The sequence below is a fragment of the Leiobunum rupestre genome, chromosome 10 (genome assembly GCF_980474605.1).
Source record: "Leiobunum rupestre chromosome 10, qqLeiRupe1.1.hap1, whole genome shotgun sequence".
NCBI classification, from domain to species: domain Eukaryota; kingdom Metazoa; phylum Arthropoda; class Arachnida; order Opiliones; family Sclerosomatidae; genus Leiobunum; species Leiobunum rupestre.
In genome coordinates, this window is record NC_143393.1 from 43,045,462 (window position 1) to 43,067,434 (window position 21,973).

Sequence of the window (21,973 nt, forward strand, 5' to 3'; positions counted from 1 at the left end):
ATCAGATCGTATTAGTAAATCGGGCATACAGCACTCTGTTTTTGTTTTGAAATTGGCAGCTAGAAACCCAAAACGCTTTTCCAGCGAAGTGAGAAAACAAGTTAGTCGCTTAAAAATTGCGTACTTCACCAAGCTATCATCCACTAAAAACGGATTTTCAAAAAACAAAAACAACTAGAATTCTGTTTGTTTCCTCTCGTTGAACGAAGCGCAACCGAAAAGTGGTGTTGGGATGGCGAGAGGATGCTCTTGAGCCTCTGATCCCCCTCCTCCACTCCTGGCAACAATCTGGATGAATAACGAGAGCTTTCTTGGCGCGGGGGGCACCCAGCCACCCACCGGACAAAATAGAAAAAGAGAGTAGAGCGAAACGTGACGTCACTAACGGTGGAGTAATGGTGTATTTTTAGTACAGACTCCCAATTTAGGCCGGAGCATCCTTAGCGCCTCGGAAGTTGAGGAGTAACTTTTCCAACGGGACCATCAGAGAAACCGCTTCTTTTGCGGAATATCGACGCTGAAATATTTCAGAGGACGCGAATCTAAAACTTTTCACTTCTGATCGATCGACACAAAATGGGCTGGCCCTGATTCGAAGGTGAGTTTTTAGTATTTACAAATTTACTTTCAAAATTGTAAAAAATAAAAAGTAAAAATAATTACCGGTATATTTTTACTACGCTACAAAATATTGAACAAAATATTTAATTTTGTATATTTTTATTGAATTAAAATTATTTCTAGCACTGTTGCGTTTAAAAAGCAACCACCCTCGCGCGCTTTTGAAAATTTATAAATGTTAGGCTTAGTAGTTTTATACGTGTATATTTGGTACGCCGTGATGATTCAGAGCCTACTTACTCAAACTACTATTTTCGTTTTCTCATCTTTAGGCCGGCTAGAAATGATGACGCTACGATTTAACATTATACGCCGATAAATATTACGCTTGCATCCGCTTAAATACCGCTTGAAGCCATAAATAAAATCATTGAAGAAAAGTATAAGAATTAAAGTAAAGTCAAGATGTCTGCTTGGGGTCAATTGGATCAATTGCTAACCTGCGCTATTTGCTTGGATCGGTACAAGAACCCCAAGTTGTTACCATGCCAGCACACGTTTTGCATGGAGCCCTGTATGGAAGGGTTGGTGGACTACGGTCGAAGGCAAATCAAATGTCCCGAATGCCGAGCGGAGCACAGAATACCGTACCAAGGAGTCCAAACCTTGCCCACCAACGTGACCTTAATTCGGTTTTTGGATTTGCACCGGAATATTACGGGGGAAGAACCGGAACCACCACCTACTGTCATGGAACGATGCGGCGTTTGCAGTGAAAAGTCTTACGTCGAGAGATGTTCCCATTGCGAGAAAAAGGTCTGTTCCGACTGCCGCGAAGCCCATTTGGATATTATGCGGAGGGAAATCAATCGCATCACTAACCAAGTCCGAAGGGGACTCAACCGACTAACCGACTCTTTGGATCAGACGTCGAAAAACGGAGAAAAACTGAACCAGAACTTCGTACAGGTCAAGGAAGAAATAGAGGAACTGGTGCGAAGATACATAAAAGATCTCAAGGACACCGAAGAAAGGTTGCTTCACGAATTGGAAGTTTACGTAGAAACCGAGACCAAGAATATCGATAAACTGAAAGATGATTTGGATTTGGAAGTGAATAACATGAACAGTAACTGCGAGTTGGTCGATAAGTACATCGTCGACGATATGGAATGGACTGATGCGGAACTGCTGGAGTACAAAGAAATCTTCTTGAAGACTTTGGACTTTTTAAGGAATTACGACGCCGATCCTAGCGATTTCGCTCGAAGGATCAAGTTTCAGCACAATTCCGATCCAGAGGTTCTGCATAAAACTTTGGGCACCTTTGGCGAATTGAAGATGAACACACCACCAGCCCCGACACCGGCCCCCGCCACTACCACCCCTCCTCAAGCACCATCTTCGTTTTTGTCCCCTCCATCTAACGCCTTGATGAGAAGTCAAAGCGATCATCGTCTTGCCAGCCAATTCCAAAGACGACAACAGGAAACTTCGTCTTCGAGAAGCCACATCGATTCCGGAAGCGGTCGATTTGGGGGCCACGCCAGCGACTCGGAGAGAGATTCGTCTACGCTCTTTAGCAGGACCAGAAAGGACAGCGATACCGGTTCCGGGTACAGGAGATACGGGGACCGATCCGGCATTAGAGACTACGACTCTTCCGATAGGGAATCCTCTACCAGAACTAGTCGTTTTCTTCGTCCCAGCGACTGCGATTACCCTACTTCTCGCTGGAGAGATTCGAACGACGATCTAGCCAGTCGATTTCAATCTCGTTTCGCAAGGGAATTGTTGGAAGATTCGGGCCACGAATCGGAAAGCCACGGTAATACACGGTCCGTCAGATTCGAAGAGCCGTCTCAAAGTCCGCAACAACCAGCCAGAGAAAGAGTTTTGGACACCGAGGACGCTACCAGAGGTCCATTAAGTGGCGTCATTCGTTTGATGGATTCGGCTTACGTCCTGGAACGCTTGCACCAAAATGAAATCAAGCAGAAACAAGATCAGTTGGAGAAGGAGCGAAAGGCCAACGAACCTCCGCCAGCGCCGACACCAGCTCCTCCGCCGCGGGTCGCCCCTAGACCGCCGGTCAGGCAAGTCAGTGAGGACGAAATCGAGAAACAGAAAAAGCAAAACCAGGCGGCCGCTGCCGCTGCTCCAGTCGCCACCGCGCCTAGTTCACCACCGCCCACCGCTACGCCACCACAGAGTCCTTTACCAACGGTCCCGGAAACATCTCCGGCTTCTACCAAGCCCGTTCCTAAACGACTGGCTTCGCTGAAAGACGACGACACCAGCAGTTTGAGAAACACCCGTCAAGACTCGAGAGAGTCAACCGAGAGCGGAGGATCGTCGAGAGGCTCTCCCTTCGAAGACGCTCCATCCAGCCCGGCGGAACCGACGCCACCCGTTAGAACGTACGGTTGGAGACGATCTAGCACGGACGCCGACAGCCAGCGTCCTTCGTCGACCGAGTCCAAGAGACCCGATTCACCCAGGCAAACGGGAACACCGCCGTCCAGGCAACAAACGAGGCAAGTATCGAGAGACGAGTCTCCGGAGGTTGAGTTAGACCCTAGTTATTACCCATCTTCCTACGTCCCTCACGCACCGCCGCCACCGTCCGCGACGACGCGCGTCGAGCTCCATCCGCCGCCGTCTAGTCGCGTGTCTGAAAACGGGCCGACCACCAACAGGTATCATAGGAGCCCGCTCAGCTGCGAAGAAGGGCCGTCGACTCGCAAACCTTACAGTTGGCGCCATCAGAGCGACTCTGTCTTCGACAAAATATCTCCAGGTGGCCGTAGCGGGGGCGGGCAACACCTCTCCAGGAACCAAGATCTTCTCGTTTCGGACCGTCCATCCGGAAGAAGCCTAGCCAAAACCATGAGCAGCGAGAATTTGTCTTCTACTCTGCGCAGAATCAGCTTGGATGACATCTCGGGCCAGGAGAGGCCCAACTACAATCGTTTCCGGAACGCCATCAAAACCCGCTCCCCGACGACCAACTCGAGTCCCTCGGACACGCCCAGCAGTGGCGGCCACCTCCACCACTACCCTGACACGCGCGGCGTCGGCGGAAGGAGCCCGACGACGACGCCTCGCCTACCTCCTCTCTTTCCACGCCCCTCCGACTCGCCTGGAGGACAACAATCAAGTAAAGATCCCGTCTTTGTTTTTATCATAAACCTACGCGTAACCGACTTAACCAAGACTTGACCAACAAAATAAAGGAGGAGGGATTTTATAAATCTAGATACGCGTAAAATCCGCCCCTTTTTTCTAAAAACAAGACCACCAAATGACCAAAACACGTCGTCGTATCAACCACCAACCAACCTTCACCACCAACTGCCACCTTTGGTAAAGCCACACCTTCGTCCTCACAAACCCGAGACCATCCTGTTGCGTTTTGATAATTACAGAAATGGACGTTTTTCTCTCTTTCTCTTTTCCCCTTTCTTAAGTTAGCTAGAGCGATGTTGAAAGCGCATTGTGTGAAAATGTCTTCCTTTATTTTACAGCCAAGATAATCGGACCAATAAACGAAGTAAATTTTAAACTGTAAATAGATTCTAGGTTTTTAAATCAATAAAATAAAACGCGATTGCAAAAACTACAAATTGCTTTTTATTACTCAAATCAATTCAGAGCCAATTTCTAAAATGTCACGCGCGATCTCAGTCTAAACAATGACCAGGAAATGAGAATGGTTGCGAAAAAGGTTTGAAAGTTTCACGAATTATCCGTTTTTGCATTTAACCACCCCAGCTAGAACCGAAACTAGATAAACGTAACATTCAAAACGTTACTAACGCGTGTTAACCAGCCTTAATCACCGGCTAGCAGCATTAAATAGAATTAATAAATTCGTCGAAACATTCAAAATCAAGCGTACTACGTGAACCCCGCGCTATCCCTTAGTTCGCGTTTTATTTCGCTAGAGTGAGGAATGTGATTCGATGGGCGGGTCAATAACTTGCAATTCCTCCATCATTCTGTCTCCTTCAGGTCTCCTCGCCCGCCGATGGGGAAGAGCGTATCGCTAGACGTGGACAATCGCGAAGAGCGGAGGGTTTTAGGAAAAACAGGCTCAGTAGACAAGAAGGAAGACCCCAGAAGCAAGCCCAGCGCCGTCCAATCCTCGTACTTGAGCCGGCTTCAGAGTCCCCGAAAGATCCCCGAGGCCGACAAGGACGAAGGCTCGGACAGCGAGAGCGAGAGCGAAGTCAGCAGCTCCGAAAGCGAGAGCGACGAGCCAGTGACCCCCAAGAGGACGGAAGGACCCACCACTAGTTCCGCTGTCAATAGCCTTTTAGCCAGAAGCGCCCAACTCCGCAAGGAGGTCCCTGACCCCAAAAAGGATTACTCGCGCAGCACGCGTCACTCCAATTACGCCAGAGAAAAGGAAAAAGAAGATTCGCCCAAAGCCTCGACGGGCAATCGAGGGCGCCGAGAATCGCTGACCAAGAAGGAAGAACCCGTCTCCCGGTACGGCGTCACTTCCGCTTCGAGAAGAAGGACGTCAACGGTGGACGACGAAGCGAACGATGATAGCAGCGCTTACAATCGATATCTAAACCGCAGCCGAAGTTCCGCTCTGGTTAGCGGAGTCGGAGGCAGTCGCGACGGCAGTCCGGAAGACGGACGATCGTCCAGCGACCGACGCGGCGATAGTCGAAGCATCTCCGCTTTGAGACGAAGCCGCATTTCGCGCAGTCGGAGTTCCCACGACATGGCTCACAACGACGACAGCGCCGATGACGATCGCTCGACCTCGTCACCCTACAAGTCTCGTTTCGAGAGGCCATCCGATTCTCTGACGACTTCGGCTTTGGCTCGAAGTCGCAGTCACCACGCCATCAAATCCCGGGAACACAGTCCGGAAGAATCGGCTCCCAACAGCACTTGGGCCCAATACTTGAGGACCAAGTACGGGTCCCGGTCCGGTTCCGGCTCTGGCGGTACTTCAAGGTCACCTGTAGCTCGTAGCAAGAGCTCCGGGTCGCTCTATTCCAGAAGCGGCAGCGATAATTCGTCGGACGAAGAAGCTGGCGGGCACGACGGACGCAGAGACTCCGTCTTCTCCAGATATGGAGAAGGTCAGTACAGCTTCTCATACCCCCGCAGCATGTACATGCAGAAGAGGAAAATGACCTTGAGGATCGGTTGCCGAGGAACCGAGCCGGGCTGCTTCACTTGGCCTAGGGGCGTGGCCGTCGGAATGGATAATTCCATCGTCGTGGCTGACAGTAGCAATCACAGAGTGCAGGTACACGCTACGCCACCTTTTCAAATTCACGTTCCAACTAAGCGTTCCAACTTTCACTCGTAGGTTTTTGACTCGAACGGAAAGTTCCTCCAAGAATTTGGTTCCTACGGTAGTGAAGAGGGCAAATTCGACTGTTTGGCTGGAGTGGCGGTCAACCGTATTGGCCAATACATCGTCTCCGACCGGTACAACCATCGAATCCAAGTCTTCGACCCATCAGGCAGGTTCCTGAGAGCGTTTGGTTGCGAAGGACGGACGGATGGCCGATTCAGTTACCCTTGGGGTATAACGACCGACAGCCTTGGCTTCATCTACATTTGCGACAAAGAAAACCATCGAATTCAGGTAATTTATTTCGCCCTTCACTTCGAAGAAAAAAGCCTATTTCGAAACGCGCACATCTGGTAAACAATTTTTTACCCCTCAAAACTACAGCTAAGAAACGTCTAAGCTAGTTTAAAAACGGGCTTTGTTGCTCGAGAGGTTACAGAAAACTTAGTAAGCTCTTTTTAAGTCGACGATCTTTGTCCTGGAAAAAACAGAAGTAAAATCTTCTCTCAGCATTCGTGGGGAATATTTTTGTCGTCTCTTTCGGGCGTTTTTGGATCTGTCCCAAAACCGTGGCTATAAACTTTCTTTAAAACCTCGTTGCGACTTCACTGTAAATCACGTTAAAAGTTAAAGTTAGGGCACGATTCGCTATAAAGTCAAACTGATACTTCGTATAGGAAAACCAGGAAATGGTTCCGCGTAACTTTGTAAGGCGAGCCAAAGTGGGTGAGACCAGATGTTTTGGCAGTAGGAGTGAAGTTAACGCGGGCAGGATTTATAAGTCACGGTAGACTCCGTTTACCTATAGCCAGGTACCAGACACATTCTCCGGGGAGAGGAAACTTTTTAATGAATGCTTTGACTAATGACACCCAGGTATGTCGGTGTAATGTCAAAGCGGGGTGATCTTGATATTCCAATGCAAATAGGTGATGGTTAGAAAACCACGCGTACCAGCCATGTCTATTCTTTAAAGCCTACATACCGAGGTTGTACATTCTCCGACTTAAGATCTTATCTATTCATTATATTCTAAAACCGTTGAATCAACCAAATGAAACGTCGATTGAGGTAGCTTGGCCCTCAAAGTTCCGAACACTGACATGTTTAACCACGTCACGCAGGTCTTCCAATCGGATGGTACATTTGTTGGCAAATTCGGATCGATCGGCAGTCGTCCGGGTCACTTGGAGCACCCTCATTACATATCAGTCAGCAACACCAACAGAGTCATCGTCAGCGACAGCAATAACCACCGTGTCCAAATCTTCGACGTGAATGGCCGCAGCCTTTCCACCTTCGGCTCCGAAGGGTCAGACGAAGGTCAATTCAAGTTCCCGCGCGGCGTCGCCGTCGATGACCAGGGTTACATCATCGTGGGTGATAGCGGCAACAACAGGATCCAAATCTTCCACCCTGACGGCACTTTCTTGCGCTCCTTCGGCACTTGGGGAGCCGCGGACGGCGAGTTCAAAGGTCTCGAAGGCATAGCCGTGACGTCCACAGGCAATATTCTGGTCTGCGACAGGGAGAACCATCGTATTCAAGTCTTTTAAACCGGGTATGTCCATCTACCACTTAATCACCTACTTAGGCCTACTGCCCAAATTAGATCAAAATGACGACCGTAACTTACAGTCCAACGAAGCGGTCGTTAATTAACACTCTAATGACCTAAATAATTGTACGTCCAAGCTATAGTCTCTCGATGTGATAGAACTGTCGAGCAATAGGGGCGCGCTCGGCAACCTGACCCGGATTAGGAAGGAGGTATTCTTTCCACAACCTTGGCAGCCGTCCAACTTTCACCCCCAAATTTGACCTCTTTACCGTTGTTCCCGTCGTGTTATAAGCAACAGTTAACCGTTCGCGCTTTCTTCTTCCGAATTCCAGCAAGAGAATATTTTTGAAACGAAAAGGAATGTCCTACACTTCAGCAGCGTTTTATTCAGAGGCCCGGAATTACGTCTAAATCCGCCTATTTTTATGTAAAAATCACTTCAGACCAATAGGGGAAATAATAATCATATGCATGGATTTATTAATTTCAACCATCAATATCGAACTACATCATTACCTTTCTACCATCTGGGGCTAAGATGGGCGCAGCTGTCTGTCTGTGTTTTACGTCATCACAGGCGTTGACGAATAGCGCATTTAACCGGTGAAGAATATTCCTTGTAATTCTTAGAAAAGTATCTGTATTCAGTTGATAGTCATAAAGGTATTAAGTGTTAATATTTTGGTCTTTTTTTCGTTCAATCAAAAATATGCGTATTAAAATTTACGAAATAAATTTCCCGCTAAGCTTTGGCAAAGAAATTAGCCCAGTTTCAAAACTTTGTCCTTTTTGAGCACACGACCAACGCGTCGCAATAACGAAGCCCCTCCCATCATAGCGACTGATATTCATGGTTGAAATAAATACATTCATTACATAAGTTTATCATTTCTGTATCATAAAAGTGCGTCAGTTCCCTATCTCTCGCTGGTTTTCACTAAGCCAAAAACGCCATTACTAACAATGTAAGCAGAATTCTGATGTAAGTCATACGCGCTCTTGGCTTCATTGTCAAAGTGAGCTGGTGCGTGAAATCTTACCGAGATAGTTTGGCTTTAAGTCGCTAATGGTTTTCGCTAGAGCACTAAAAGTTTTTGAGTATTACGTGAATTCTATGTCAGTTTAGAAGAATTCTATGTCAGTTTAGAATATATATATCAGTAACTACAAACATATGGTTAAAGTATAAGACTAGTTTTCACTATTAAGGCAAAAACGTATCCACAGCTAACCTCGAGGCAAAAAATTCGCGTTAGGCTTGGCTGGTTTTCACTAGGAAAATTAACGCCTCGAGGGTGAGCCTCGACGCAAAAAAATTCCCGTTATGCTTAAGGGCTGGTTTTCACTAGGGAAACAACGCCTCGAGTGCGAGCCTCGACGCAAAAAAATTCCCGTTATGCTTAAGGGCTGGTTTTCACTAGGGAAACAACGCCTCGAGTGCGAGCCTCGACGCAAAACCCGTTATGGAAAAAACGCTTTGAGGGCGAGCCTCGACGCAAAAAATTCCCGTTAGGCTTAAGTGTTGGTTTTCAAAAGAGACTGAATTACTAAAGTTTTTTTTTTTAACTTGTAACCGTTAATATCAACTGTAAACTGCCAAAAATTAGAACGCGATAATAAACGATTAGACGTATTTAGAAGGTAGGGCTAACGGGCTAATAAATTCGGAGAAAGATGATCTTTGTGGCGACTTTATGGGAGCGTGACATCTTACATGAGGCGCGTGTCACCGTCTCTATTTTTTCTTCTTTCAGACGATGAGTCGAAAAACGTTAAGAATGTTAAACATCGAAAGAGCTAGCGCGTCGGGAATGCAGATATCATAATTTGGGAGATGTTGCGTAGGTAGGCCTGGAGGTCGAAAGGGCGAATTTAAATGGATGGATCACTGGATTAGGCTGGCGCACACGCGTAGGAGCGGTAGCTGAGTGTTGGCAAGCGAAAGGGTTTTAGCGTCAAAAGTCCCGAGACAAATCGAGAAAAAGGGCGAGGGAACAGCTTAAATTTAGAAACGCATCCGGTTCCACCAATTCGTAACGTGTTTCAAACACGGAGCCCTTTTCCCCTAATTCTCGCCTAATTTTGTTTCCGCGACCGATGTAAAAATTCTGAGGCGCTGATGACCCGGTGTTTTACTTTTAATGCCTAATTGGTTACTTTCTTAATTCAGAAGGGAAAAATGCGCTGAATACTCGGAGATTCAATTTTCGATTTGGCACCATCACAGACAATAAAGATTCCGTAATCTTATGTCTTCACGAGAACATAAAACCCTCTCAACCATCAACCTGAACTAAATAGGGCTGCGTTCAACAACTATCAACTGAGAAAAACCGTTGAGTTATCGTTGAGTTCTTTTAGTCAACGCTACGTCACAAAAATCTAAAAGTTGTTGTACGATTTATAGTTCGCTGATTTAACGAACAAAATATCGTCTGCTACCCCTCCTTTAACTTTGTTGAAAGACGTCACGATACCGATGAGCAACGGAAAAACCATCTCGCTCAGCCGATGTTTCCGCTGAGTCTCCGATGATCAACGTGACGTCAAAACCGGAAATAAAAAAACCCGTTCAGCGAAAAACCGCTGACCGTTGAGCTTTTTTATAGTTGTTGAACGCAGCCTAGGACTTTGATTTAATTTTGTATAGCCACGGCCAACTTTGATTTCTCGCGCATCTCTCGCGCTACAGCGGCCATCTCATTCGTTGACGTTCCTGTGTTAACCTATGAGCAAAAGATGTGTATGACGTCAGCGCCCCTAGCGGATTATTATTTTTAGTATAGTTTTTACATTGGGGACAATATAACCACCGAGCGTGGCGCTGAACTCCTACACATTATAGTACAGTTTATAGGGGGAAAATCCTTGCTCGCGGAATTTCGACGAATGTGTTGGCCGTAGTAGCGCGAACAGCGCGTGATCAAAGTTGGCCGTGGTATAGCCCAGCTGGTATGGTCGTTGATAAAAAAAATTTAAATTGTTATAGTTAGTCCATGGTTAGGCCAAGGAGAAGTTGAAAACCAGTAGTACTGTTTTCTAATAGTTGAGACATAAGTTATACATATATATATAACAATAATGTATTTATTTATACTCAGGATATAATATTTCACGAAAATATATATTCATATAGTAGCCTAATTTAATCCCACTATTAGCCCTGCTTCAATTCGCGATTTTCTAGTCTACGTAATCCGCAGCCAATGGGAATCGCTACTCTGTACGTTTAGTCGCTTCTCCTGTTTTTGCCTTGGTAAAAAACGGCTTATAGGCCTAACGGAATTTTTTTTGCGTCGACCCACGCCGTTGAAATCCAAGCTTAAACGATTCCACCCGGCACGATAGGGGAGAAACACGCGTCCTCGCTCAGTCAATCTGGACGTTCTTTTCGGTATTTCCCGCCAATGGAGAAAGGCGCTGCGGATCAGGAGAATTTATCGGTTTTCCCTCCTCAGAGCCTCGAAGTCACATTTCGACGGGTTACTAGACTTCTAATTATTTAAACATTACAGATACAATTGATGAACAAGCGACACAAAACGAACCCGAAAAGAGAGAGGTTTTTCAAGGCCATAATCCGATGAAAACAATCGACGTAGCAACTCTCGCCACAATTTATTTTGTGGGGTTTTTATGTGTTCATTGTCGTAGACTTCTTTATAAACTTTTCTCCGTTTTTGTGGAGGAGCTTCGACAAAACGCGGTGATCCTTTTTTGATACTTTTCTATACGATTTTCAGACGCATTATATTTTTAGAGAAAGTATACGAAACCAGCAATATAACGCAAAAAACCTCTAAAATATACTCTCTCCTCCTCACGCCGTCAAAGTTTATTAGTTTCATTTTAGTGCCAACAATTTTGAAATGACTTTTTTTAAAGCATTCCCCTGAGATTTCAGCTTGAAAAGAAGCTTTTTTATGGTAAAATATTAGGCCGTTATTGAATATATAAAATATCCCACGAAAAAAAATCACGTCGAATATCTCTTCCCAATTCTTGACTTTCGAAACATTGACTTTCTTCTTGTCTTTCTGCCTATTTTTCTTTTTAAAGCCTCGATCGCTTTTCGTCTAGCGTGAGTTATAATAAGTTAAAATTAAACGCTAAAGAATTAGCCCACTAATTATTTTTGACGATATTTTTCGGAGGTTAATGAAAAATGTAATTTTTAAGAAAATTTGTATTTCAAAAATGTAAAAAAAAAATGATATTAAATTATCAAATTTTCTTGTTTAAATATAATTTGAAATACGATATAGTCATAAAAATAAATAAAGATTGTGTACAAAAAATATTTTTGGCGTCTTAATTATTTACTACGGCAGTGTGTGTATGCCCTTGATAAGTTGATTACGACTGTAAGTTGGCAAAGACCGTTTGTCTATGGAAAATACCTCCACTGCAACGGTTTAAACTCACCTCTCTCGGTACGCCACGCTAACCGCTGTCATTTAATCGACGATCACGAATTATCTAATGTTAAGAGGTAAATGACTACGAGAAATTACCATGCCAATGGTCATTTATTATACCAATTAAACTCTTAAACAAATACAATATTAAGCACCTAAACAATTTCAATCACTATCGACAAATAACGTGCAAATCCCCGACAATCCCAACCCACATGCATCATCATTCCAAACCCTCATTAAAATAAACCCCGACGCTACTACTATACAAAATCATTAAACCGATACTAGTAAAATCTTATAAAAACTATTTGCCAAGCCAGCCATGTATTATTTATAATTGTACTTATCACAATGGTCGGTACCGACCGCCGATGCGTCACCTTCGGAAACGGAATTTGAAGAGTTGAGTACAGTTGGCCACAGAGGAAGACTAGACGATTGAAGATAGAAGCGACGAACGATGGCTCCGACAACGAGACAGGTGGTGTTCGCGCATAGCGCGACTAACGAGCGAAAAAACTGATATTTATATGGTTCAACTACGAACTCTTTTAAACGCACATTTGACCCTTAGGTCCAAGCCCCATACTAGGGTTTTAATTTTACGAAACACTGTAAGTTGAGTTTTAAGTTGAGATTCCGGATTGAGAGACAAGTAAAGATAATAATAATAATTTTCCACAGAGTTCCCTGGTTTTGATGTCAAGGTTCATCCGGGAATCTTGGGTCACGTGTGGGTGACCCAATCGCTGACCATGGGTGGAGTTTATACTACCCAATCCAAAAATTACGAGTTGTTACAATAGAGTTCTACAATTATTTGTGATTTACAACTGATACTAAGAAATTTTAAAAGTTATTCGGAAGATGGCTTTATGGCTTTATGGCTTATTCATCATGGCTTGGCAGTTGGCTTGGCAATTACCCCAATTACTAACCCACCAAAATACACTAATAAATTATATAAAAAGTAAAATCCCCTGACAAGTAAAAATATTCCCACAAAAACCTAAGCGTACACTTTCAAAACAAAGTCATAAATTCGTCAACACGAAAGGTGAAATATTTTTCCCGAGAAACTCGGACGTTTGGCGATTTGACCATCGGCACGGTATTTTTTTTTGAAGAAAGGATTAAAAAGAAAGGTTGGGGGCTCCCTGGCGGCAATTACGTGGGGGAAGGGGGAGCACTTAGGACGGCGACCAAAAAGGGCGATTCTTATCTACGCCGACCGAGCGGGTTCCAAGAAATGGGCCCCACACCACTTTATCTCAAACGTAGGGAGGGGTTATTCTACTATTTTACCTCCCCGTATAAAATTAGGACTCTTATTTCAATAACTCTATTTAATTCAAAAATTTCGTTGCATTCCAGAGTTCAAAAATTTCGTTGCATTCCCTCCCCTCCAAGAGCCGATCGACCCCGAACGGCCCATAAAAAAAGAGGAACTCCCACCTATAATACGCGTGCTTTAAAAACTTAAAGGAAATTATTATTTACATTAACATGGAAGTATTTGTACAGGTACTTACAAAATGTATTATCTAACCCAGATGAGAGGCGGACGAGAATGACACTGTAAAGTAACGTTGGTACCATAACACTAGCCCTACAAACTCGCACGAGAAAACTTTCTCTTACTCCCTCCGAACGTCCATAAGCATTAATTAGGCGGGGTTAGATTTTCTAGGTCTCAAAACCATGTGAAAGGTATCATCGGCTGGAGGCCGAATAATTGAAGTGGTTGGGATTGTATTGGGTATTTCGACGGGCTTTTCTGCGGCTTCGCTTTGCGGGCGTTCGACGTAGGTCTTTAGCTCTCGCAAATTAAAAGTTCCCTTTAATACCTTCCCCTTTTCCGTGCACAACCTATACGTGTGTTTCGACAGTTTTTCAGCAATTTTTAACGGGCCCTCCCAAAGTGGGGCTAGCTTAGCAGAGAAATATTTCCCCGCAGACGACTGGTGGTGCGTCTTTTTGGCGACGATATCCCCTTCATTGAACTCAAAATCACGCTTTTTCATGTTGTAATATTTAGCATTTTTTTCTTGCGATTGCTTAACCCGTTCCCGGGCCTTGCTAACCGCAGCTCGGATAAGTGTGGCTCTAGCTATTGGGGTTAGTTGTTTACACAATTCGACATTAACATTGTTGTCCACATTCATCACAGCGGGTTCACGAATTTCGCGACCAAAATTTAAATAGGCGGGCGAATAACCCCTGGAATCATTTGTCCCTGTACGCAACGCCATCACGAGTTGTTGAAGGCCCTCATCCCAATACTGGTGGCTCTTCTCGACGTAACATCTTAATCCCGTTCCTAATGTTCGGTTAATGTTCTCTACCGGGTTACCCTGGGGGCTATAGAACGAAGTGAATCTTTGTTTGATCCCATAGTATTTGCATACTTCCTGCATTAATTTGGACGTAAACTGGGTTCCATTATCACTAACTATTTTCTTTGGGATTCCAAAACGACTAAAGACATCGTCAATCAGACGACTGGCAATATTTTTACTTGTGGCTTTTTTTAGCGGAAATGCCTCAACCCATTTAGTGGCGTAATCCGTAACAACCAGAATATATCGGCTGCCCTTTTTGCTCCTGGGGTACTCCCCCTTTAGGTCAACCGCTATCACTTCCCATGGCTCTGAAGGTTCAGCGGATTTCATTAATCCCGCCTGTTTAATGGGTGGACTTTTGTTTGCCTGACAAATTCGACAAGACCTAACGTATCGGGTAATGTCTCGGGACATTCCATTCCACGTATAGTATTTTCTCGCTCTATCCAATGTCTTACTAATTCCCTGATGACAGGCTGCTTTTAGATCGTGACACGCTGACGCTACAACTCTTACTAGACTACGGGGCACAACTATTCGGGAAACTTCATCCCCACCCTCCTTATCGCGGTCTACTATCAAGGTTCGATAAACCATACCATCGATAAGGGTGCAAGAGGGTCCAACGTTTTTCACCCACTTACCGATCTTGTCACTATTACCAAAAGATCCGCTTTTAATGAACGTCACTAATCGACAAATTTTCGCGTCTTTATTCTGAGCCTCTATAATCGACTCTCGATCTAACACAATCAAGTCACCGGTATCAACTAAATTTACCTCTCGAACATCATCAAATATTTTATCTACAGTCTTTCCCTCTAAATGTGATGTGGTATTTTGCGCTCTTTGTACCGCATCTGTCCCGTTTACTACTGGCACCCTCTCATCGGTCACTTCGTGAGTTTCTGGGATACGTGATAAAGCGTCGGCGATGACATTGTCCTTACCGGGCATGTATACTATTTTAAACTGAAATGGTTGTAGGCGTGTGCTCCAGCGCGTAAATTTCCCTGTGGGGTCTTTCGCGTTTTTTAGCCACTCGAGCGACTTATGGTCAGTGTAGACCTCAAAGGGCTTACCCTCCAAATACACGCGGAACTTCTCTACTGCCCACACAATAGCCAGACACTCTCTCTCGGTAACGGAGTAGTTTCTCTCGGCTTGATTGAGAGTTCGGCTTGCATACTGCACTACTCTCTTAACGCCATCTATCTTTTGAAGAAGAACGGCCCCCACCCCTACATTCGACGCGTCGGTCTCTAGAATAAAGGGTTTTTCGAAGTCGGGGGACGCTATAACGGGCGCGTTGGACAACAAATCCTTAAGAATCTCAAAAGCGGTTACCTGCTCCGGCCCCCAATCCCAACTTACGTTGTCGTGCGTTAGATGATGCAGAGGGGCGGCTATCTTAGCGAAGTTAGGTATGAAGCGCCGATAGAATCCAGCCATTCCCAAAAATCGCCTCAGCTGCCTAACCGTACGCGGCGCGGGATACAACGCAATCGCTTCTACCTTTGACGGATCTACTTCTATCCCTTCCTTGGATACGACGTGACCCAGAATGCTAGCCCTCTTACGGCAAAACTGAGTTTTCGATGATTTCACGGTGAGACCCTCTCCTTTTAATATTTCTAGGACTCTCTCTAAACTATCTAAGTGCTGTTCAAAAGTGTCCGACACTATATACAAATCATCGAAATAATCAAATACACCTTCTCTGGCTAAGCTACCGAAGAGGTCATTAACCATTCGCTGGAAGGTGCTAGGGGCTCCGGTTAGGCCAAACATCAGAACATTAGGCCTAAAAATTCCCTTATTGGTGACAAAGGCGCAAGTGTCACGGCAGCCCTTGTGTAATGGTACCTGCCAGTATCCCGAGCGCATGTCCAAAACTGTAATGAAGTCGGGTTCTCTAATCGACTCGAGGATGTCCTCCATTCTGGGGAGCGGATACGCGTCTTTGCGTGTTACGTTGTTAAGCTTTCTATAATCGATGCAAAGACGGTGCTTCCCATCAGGCTTTTTGACCAATAGAGTAGGAGCACTCCAAGGACTATGGCAGGGCTCAATTAAATTTAAATTTAACATTTCTTGCACTATTTCGTCTATAATTTCTTTTTTATATGGGGAATATCTATAGGGGGGGCACGCGATAGGGGGGCTGTCTCCGGTATCGACATAGTGCTCTACCGAAGTGGTGTGACCTGGGGTTTTGGAAAAAACGCTCTTAAACTTCCAAACTAAGGCTCGCAGGCGTACGCGTTCGTCTTCACTGACGGGCGCGTCTAATATTGCCTGGTCAATCACCTCCTCATCGAAGTCTTCGTCCTCAAAAAGGTTACACTCATATAAATCGAAGTTGTGACCCACCCCACGAAAATAAAAACAAGTATCTGGATTGTCTTTAAAACTATATGACATTTCACTACAATTAACTATCATCCCTGACTTATTTAAGAAGTCCATCCCCAATATACATGGATACGATATATCCTTAAGAACAAGCGCCTCGTGATTAATATATTTTCCTTGCAAATGAAAATTCAGCAAATAACTTTCCTTTGCTGAACAACTCTTACCGTTCACTGTGCGTAGTTTTAGATTAAGTTTATTTGGTTCTAATTTTAACTGTTTAAAAATGTTGTTTAAGTCATTATTAATTAAAGTTACCGAACTACCTGAATCAATTAAAGCAGTGGTGGGTATACCACCAATCGAAAGTTCTATAATACCCTTATTTTTATTTTTTAAATCACTAATAGTTAAGCAAGAGTCGTCGAAAGGATCGCACTTAAGCCTACAAGTCGTTTCTACTTTTTCGGGAGGGGTTTTCCTTCGGCTTTCCCTCCCACTCCCCCGTTTCCCGAATTAGTACTTTTATACGGACAATTCCTTTTCAAGTGACCTTTTTTATTGCACTGATTACAGACTATATCTGGGCAAAAAGGTGACAGGTGGCCCTTTTTTCCGCAGTGGAAGCATTGTCTATCAGCCAAGTTCCCAATTCCACTACTGGGATCAGAAACAGTGTTATTTCTCACAAACCCTGTCGGCGGTCTAGCCTGGCCATTATTAGCTCGCTGGTCGTTCCCTTGTCCCTTTATTAATTCTAATCGCGAAGTATGTCTCAAAAGTTCTCTAATGTTCTGATATTCGTGTGTCGCTAATTGCACCTTAAAGTCCTGGCGAAGATTTCTAAAAACACACTGAACCTGGGCCTGGGGAGTCATTGGGACGTCTAATTGGTTTATTAATCCACGCATACTGTCTACGTAGTCGCTGACGCTCTCGTTGTATTTTTGACGGTGATTAATCAACTGCTCGTGTAAATACGCGTCATTTATTTGGTACGCGAATTCTTCTTTTAAAAGAACCTGAAACCCGTCAAACGAAGTGGGCTTTACGGGCAAATTTAGCCACCAGTCGCACGCCTGACCCGTCAACAGTGGCGGGATCCATCGCCGGAGAAAAATATCATCCGGCACCCCCATTGACTCTTTTATTTGCCGGGCTTTAGCTAAAAACTCTTTCGCGCTGATATCGGTATGTTTCCCCGAGAAAACGGGTAAGGTTGATTTGGGCAATTGAAAACTTGGCGTGGAGTGATGCGCGAGCCCAAAGGGGCCCCCCGTGGACATGATTGAACCCTGCGACGAGACGGTAGGATTTCCTCCGGCCCCGCCAGTATAACAATTACTTGCCGACGACAAGGGGTTGTTCGTAAAATTTTGGGGAGTACTATTCGTAATGTTTTGACCTCCGCTATTCGAAAAAAATTGATTTCCACTATTCGGAATAAATTGATTTCCACTATTCGGAATAAATTGATTTCCGCTACTTGGAATAAATTGATTTCCACTAATCGGAAGAGTTTGGGTTCCACTAATTGGAAGAGTTTGGATTCCACTAATCGGAAGAGTTTGGTTTCCACTAATCGGAAGAGTTTGGTTTCCACTAATCGGAAGAGTTTGGTTTCCACTAATCGGAAGAGTTTGGTTTCCACTAATCGGAATAATTTGATTCTGGGTATTAACTAGCGAACTAGCAGTACAGTAAGGAATTTGGGTGCAGTTTGAAATTTGCGAAGATAAACTAGTTACTACATTTTGCGGACTACTAATTTGTGGTTGTACCTGGGTAATAATCGTACTAGTCGTGCCACCATTACTAGGAACGACATTGTTACTCTGGGATTCTAATGTTTTTACCTGCGCTTCCAATTTTGAAATTTGCTTTTGCAAAGCGACCAAAATGGACGATGGAACGTATTCCATCGGTTCTCTATTCTGTGTGGATTTACTTGAATCGTTAGCTAAGCCAGTGTCACTCCCGCCTGATGGCTCTAATCTACTGCTACCTACCCCGTTATGCTGGCTTCCATTCAAACTAGAAACTAATACATCGTTGGTGATATCAACAATATTCTCACCCCCAGTTACGCGAACCTGTTCCGTATCCATATTTCCAGCTACTATCAAACGGCCGCGATATCTATCTTCGCGTGCTCGTTTCTGGTAGGCTACCAAACAGTCTCTACAACTATAATCTTTACCGAGTGCGGGCAAGCAGTTATGTTCCATGCAGGGACTAAGTAACACCGACTTTCGACTATTTTTTTAATCTCGACTCATTCTACACACTGACTCTTTATGAATCGTCCCCGTGAAAGTGTTTCTAACATTGGGAGACGATCCCGGACGGGCCCCCAAAAATGCAACGGTTTAAACTCACCTCTCTCGGTACGCCACGCTAACCGCTGTCATTTAATCGACGATCACGAATTATCTAATGTTAAGAGGTAAATGACTACGAGAAATTACCATGCCAATGGTCATTTATTATACCAATTAAACTCTTAAACAAATACAATATTAAGCACCTAAACAATTTCAATCACTATCGACAAATAACGTGCAAATCCCCGACAATCCCAACCCACATGCATCATCATTCCAAACCCTCATTAAAATAAACCCCGACGCTACTACTATACAAAATCATTAAACCGATACTAGTAAAATCTTATAAAAACTATTTGCCAAGCCAGCCATGTATTATTTATAATTGTACTTATCACAATGGTCGGTACCGACCGCCGATGCGTCACCTTCGGAAACGGAATTTGAAGAGTTGAGTACAGTTGGCCACAGAGGAAGACTAGACGATTGAAGATAGAAGCGACGAACGATGGCTCCGACAACGAGACAGGTGGTGTTCGCGCATAGCGCGACTAACGAGCGAAAAAACTGATATTTATATGGTTCAACTACGAACTCTTTTAAACGCACATTTGACCCTTAGGTCCAAGCCCCATACTAGGGTTTTAATTTTACGAAACACTGTAAGTTGAGTTTTAAGTTGAGATTCCGGATTGAGAGACAAGTAAAGATAATAATAATAATTTTCCACAGAGTTCCCTGGTTTTGATGTCAAGGTTCATCCGGGAATCTTGGGTCACGTGTGGGTGACCCAATCGCTGACCATGGGTGGAGTTTATACTACCCAATCCAAAAATTACGAGTTGTTACAATAGAGTTCTACAATTATTTGTGATTTACAACTGATACTAAGAAATTTTAAAAGTTATTCGGAAGATGGCTTTATGGCTTTATGGCTTATTCATCATGGCTTGGCAGTTGGCTTGGCAATTACCCCAATTACTAACCCACCAAAATACACTAATAAATTATATAAAAAGTAAAATCCCCTGACAAGTAAAAATATTCCCACAAAAACCTAAGCGTACACTTTCAAAACAAAGTCATAAATTCGTCAACACGAAAGGTGAAATATTTTTCCCGAGAAACTCGGACGTTTGGCGATTTGACCATCGGCACGGTATTTTTTTTTGAAGAAAGGATTAAAAAGAAAGGTTGGGGGCTCCCTGGCGGCAATTACGTGGGGGAAGGGGGAGCACTTAGGACGGCGACCAAAAAGGGCGATTCTTATCTACGCCGACCGAGCGGGTTCCAAGAAATGGGCCCCACACCACTTTATCTCAAACGTAGGGAGGGGTTATTCTACTATTTTACCTCCCCGTATAAAATTAGGACTCTTATTTCAATAACTCTATTTAATTCAAAAATTTCGTTGCATTCCAGAGTTCAAAAATTTCGTTGCACCACGTCTCTTCATAAAAGATTTATTCCTAGCCTTGGAGCCGCACTGTCTATAACAATCGAGAATAAGTTGGCTCATGGAGGAAATGAAGAGGAGAAGAATTCATCTTCGAAGGTCTAATGCCATACTCCCACAATGGAAGGAAGAGGGGAGAGACGAGGCTTTATCTCCTTTCTACATCACAAATATTTGACCAAGGTACCCCTTTTTTGTCTCCACCACATGCTTCCAACTGTGGGAGGAGTATACGCGCGAGTATACGTCTCCTGCTCTTAATATATACTCCCAAATGGGGATATCCCTCTTTTGTCTCCCCTATATGTTCCCAACTGTGGGAGGAGGATCTGTGGCGGACTGGGTCTAATATTATTGGTTGCCAGGAGACATAGGGCTATAAAGCTATCATGTTTAAGGGGGCCCATTTCATGAACGTTTCGTGGGGCCCACTTGCCATCGGGCCGGTTCACTCTATGGCCAGCCCGTCACTGACAAGGACTCAAGGAGACATCCCGAAGTGTAACCCACCGATTTTGTTCAAACTCGGGGGATTGGTAGACCTTCATGTAACTTGAAAAATCCAAAAGGGAAATTATTCAATGGGCAACCGTTTTGCCATGGCAACGAAAAATGTTTTTGACAACAAAAAATGGAAATTTTCCCATTGAAAATAACATGGGATTCTGACCGTTTCCTAGGACCCCCTGTGAAAAATTTGAACAAATTTCAAAATTTCGAAAATGCCAAAAATAGAAAAAATAGATAGAAATTGACAAAAAAAAACATAAAAATTGATCAACTTTTGATCAATTTGAGGTCAAAATCCCATGTTATTTTTAATGGGAAAATGTAATATTTTGTGTTGTCAAAAACATTTTTCGTTGCCATGGCAAAACGGTTGCCCATTGAATAAATTCCCTTTAGGATTTTTCATGATACATGAAGGTCTACCAATCCCCCGAGTTTGAACAAAATCGGTGGGTTACACTTCGGGATGTCTCCTGTGAGTAGGATCCCCTCTTTTGTCTTCCCCTACCGAGCCGAGGGGTCCGACACTCTTTCAAATTTCGTACACGCCAGTGATTTGAAAATTTCAAAATTTCAAATTTCTGATTAAATTTTAGAAAATCTTTTAAAATTTCTCAAATTTCTCAAATGTTTTGGCAAATTTTAAAATTTTTATCGATTCCGACAAATTTCTCAAATTTAATAAATCTTATGAAATTTGATGGTTTTCCGCAAATTTTTATGAAATCTTGCAAAAATTTGTAAATTGTAATTGAAATTTTAGCAATTCATAAATTTCTACGGGAAATTTAAGAAATCTTCAAAATTTACAAATTTACAAAAATCGCAGCGAAATTCCTTTCGCACTCGCTAATATTTCCGAGGCAATATCCGAGCTTTATAGGGTCGGCCCTCGGATCTACCATAGGGTTTGCCGAATGATCGTTCACATACTATATATTTGTAAAACAAATGGGATTTTTACCATCAACTTCGAGCGCTCAACTTAGTCTAACATTGTTTTTGTATAAATCGTAGTTCTACTTCACCTACCTATACATCGACGTTGAATTTTGCCCCGTTTTGGTTTTGTCTCAGTTGTTCGCTCGTTTTTACTATAAAATTTACACACAAT

General features: G+C 43.9%; 1 protein-coding gene across 1 annotated transcript; it reads left to right on the forward strand.

Moving 5' to 3' along the window:
- The first annotated feature begins 442 nt into the window (after nt 1-442).
- Nucleotides 443-11,598, forward strand: tn (tripartite motif containing protein thin). The gene is made up of 6 exons (XM_090161227.1): nt 443-598; nt 894-3,098; nt 4,576-5,836; nt 5,900-6,181; nt 7,012-7,448; nt 10,964-11,598. Exons 2-5 carry the CDS (start codon nt 1,027-1,029, stop codon nt 7,441-7,443), a joined length of 4,047 nt encoding a protein of 1,348 aa, XP_090017353.1. The 5' UTR covers nt 443-598; nt 894-1,026; the 3' UTR covers nt 7,444-7,448; nt 10,964-11,598.
- Nucleotides 11,599-21,973: the final 10,375 nt, after the last annotated feature.

Bases quoted from the DNA above. Each gene is read 5' to 3' on its own strand.
- tn (XM_090161227.1), top strand. From the start codon at position 1,027: ATGTCTGCTTGGGGTCAATTGGATCAATTGCTAACCTGCGCTATTTGC. The intron at 3,099-4,575 runs GCAAGTATCGAG...TGTCTCCTTCAG, and splicing joins CCGTCCAGGCAACAAACGAG to GTCTCCTCGCCCGCCGATGG. The intron at 6,182-7,011 runs GTAATTTATTTC...CACGTCACGCAG, and splicing joins AAGAAAACCATCGAATTCAG to GTCTTCCAATCGGATGGTAC.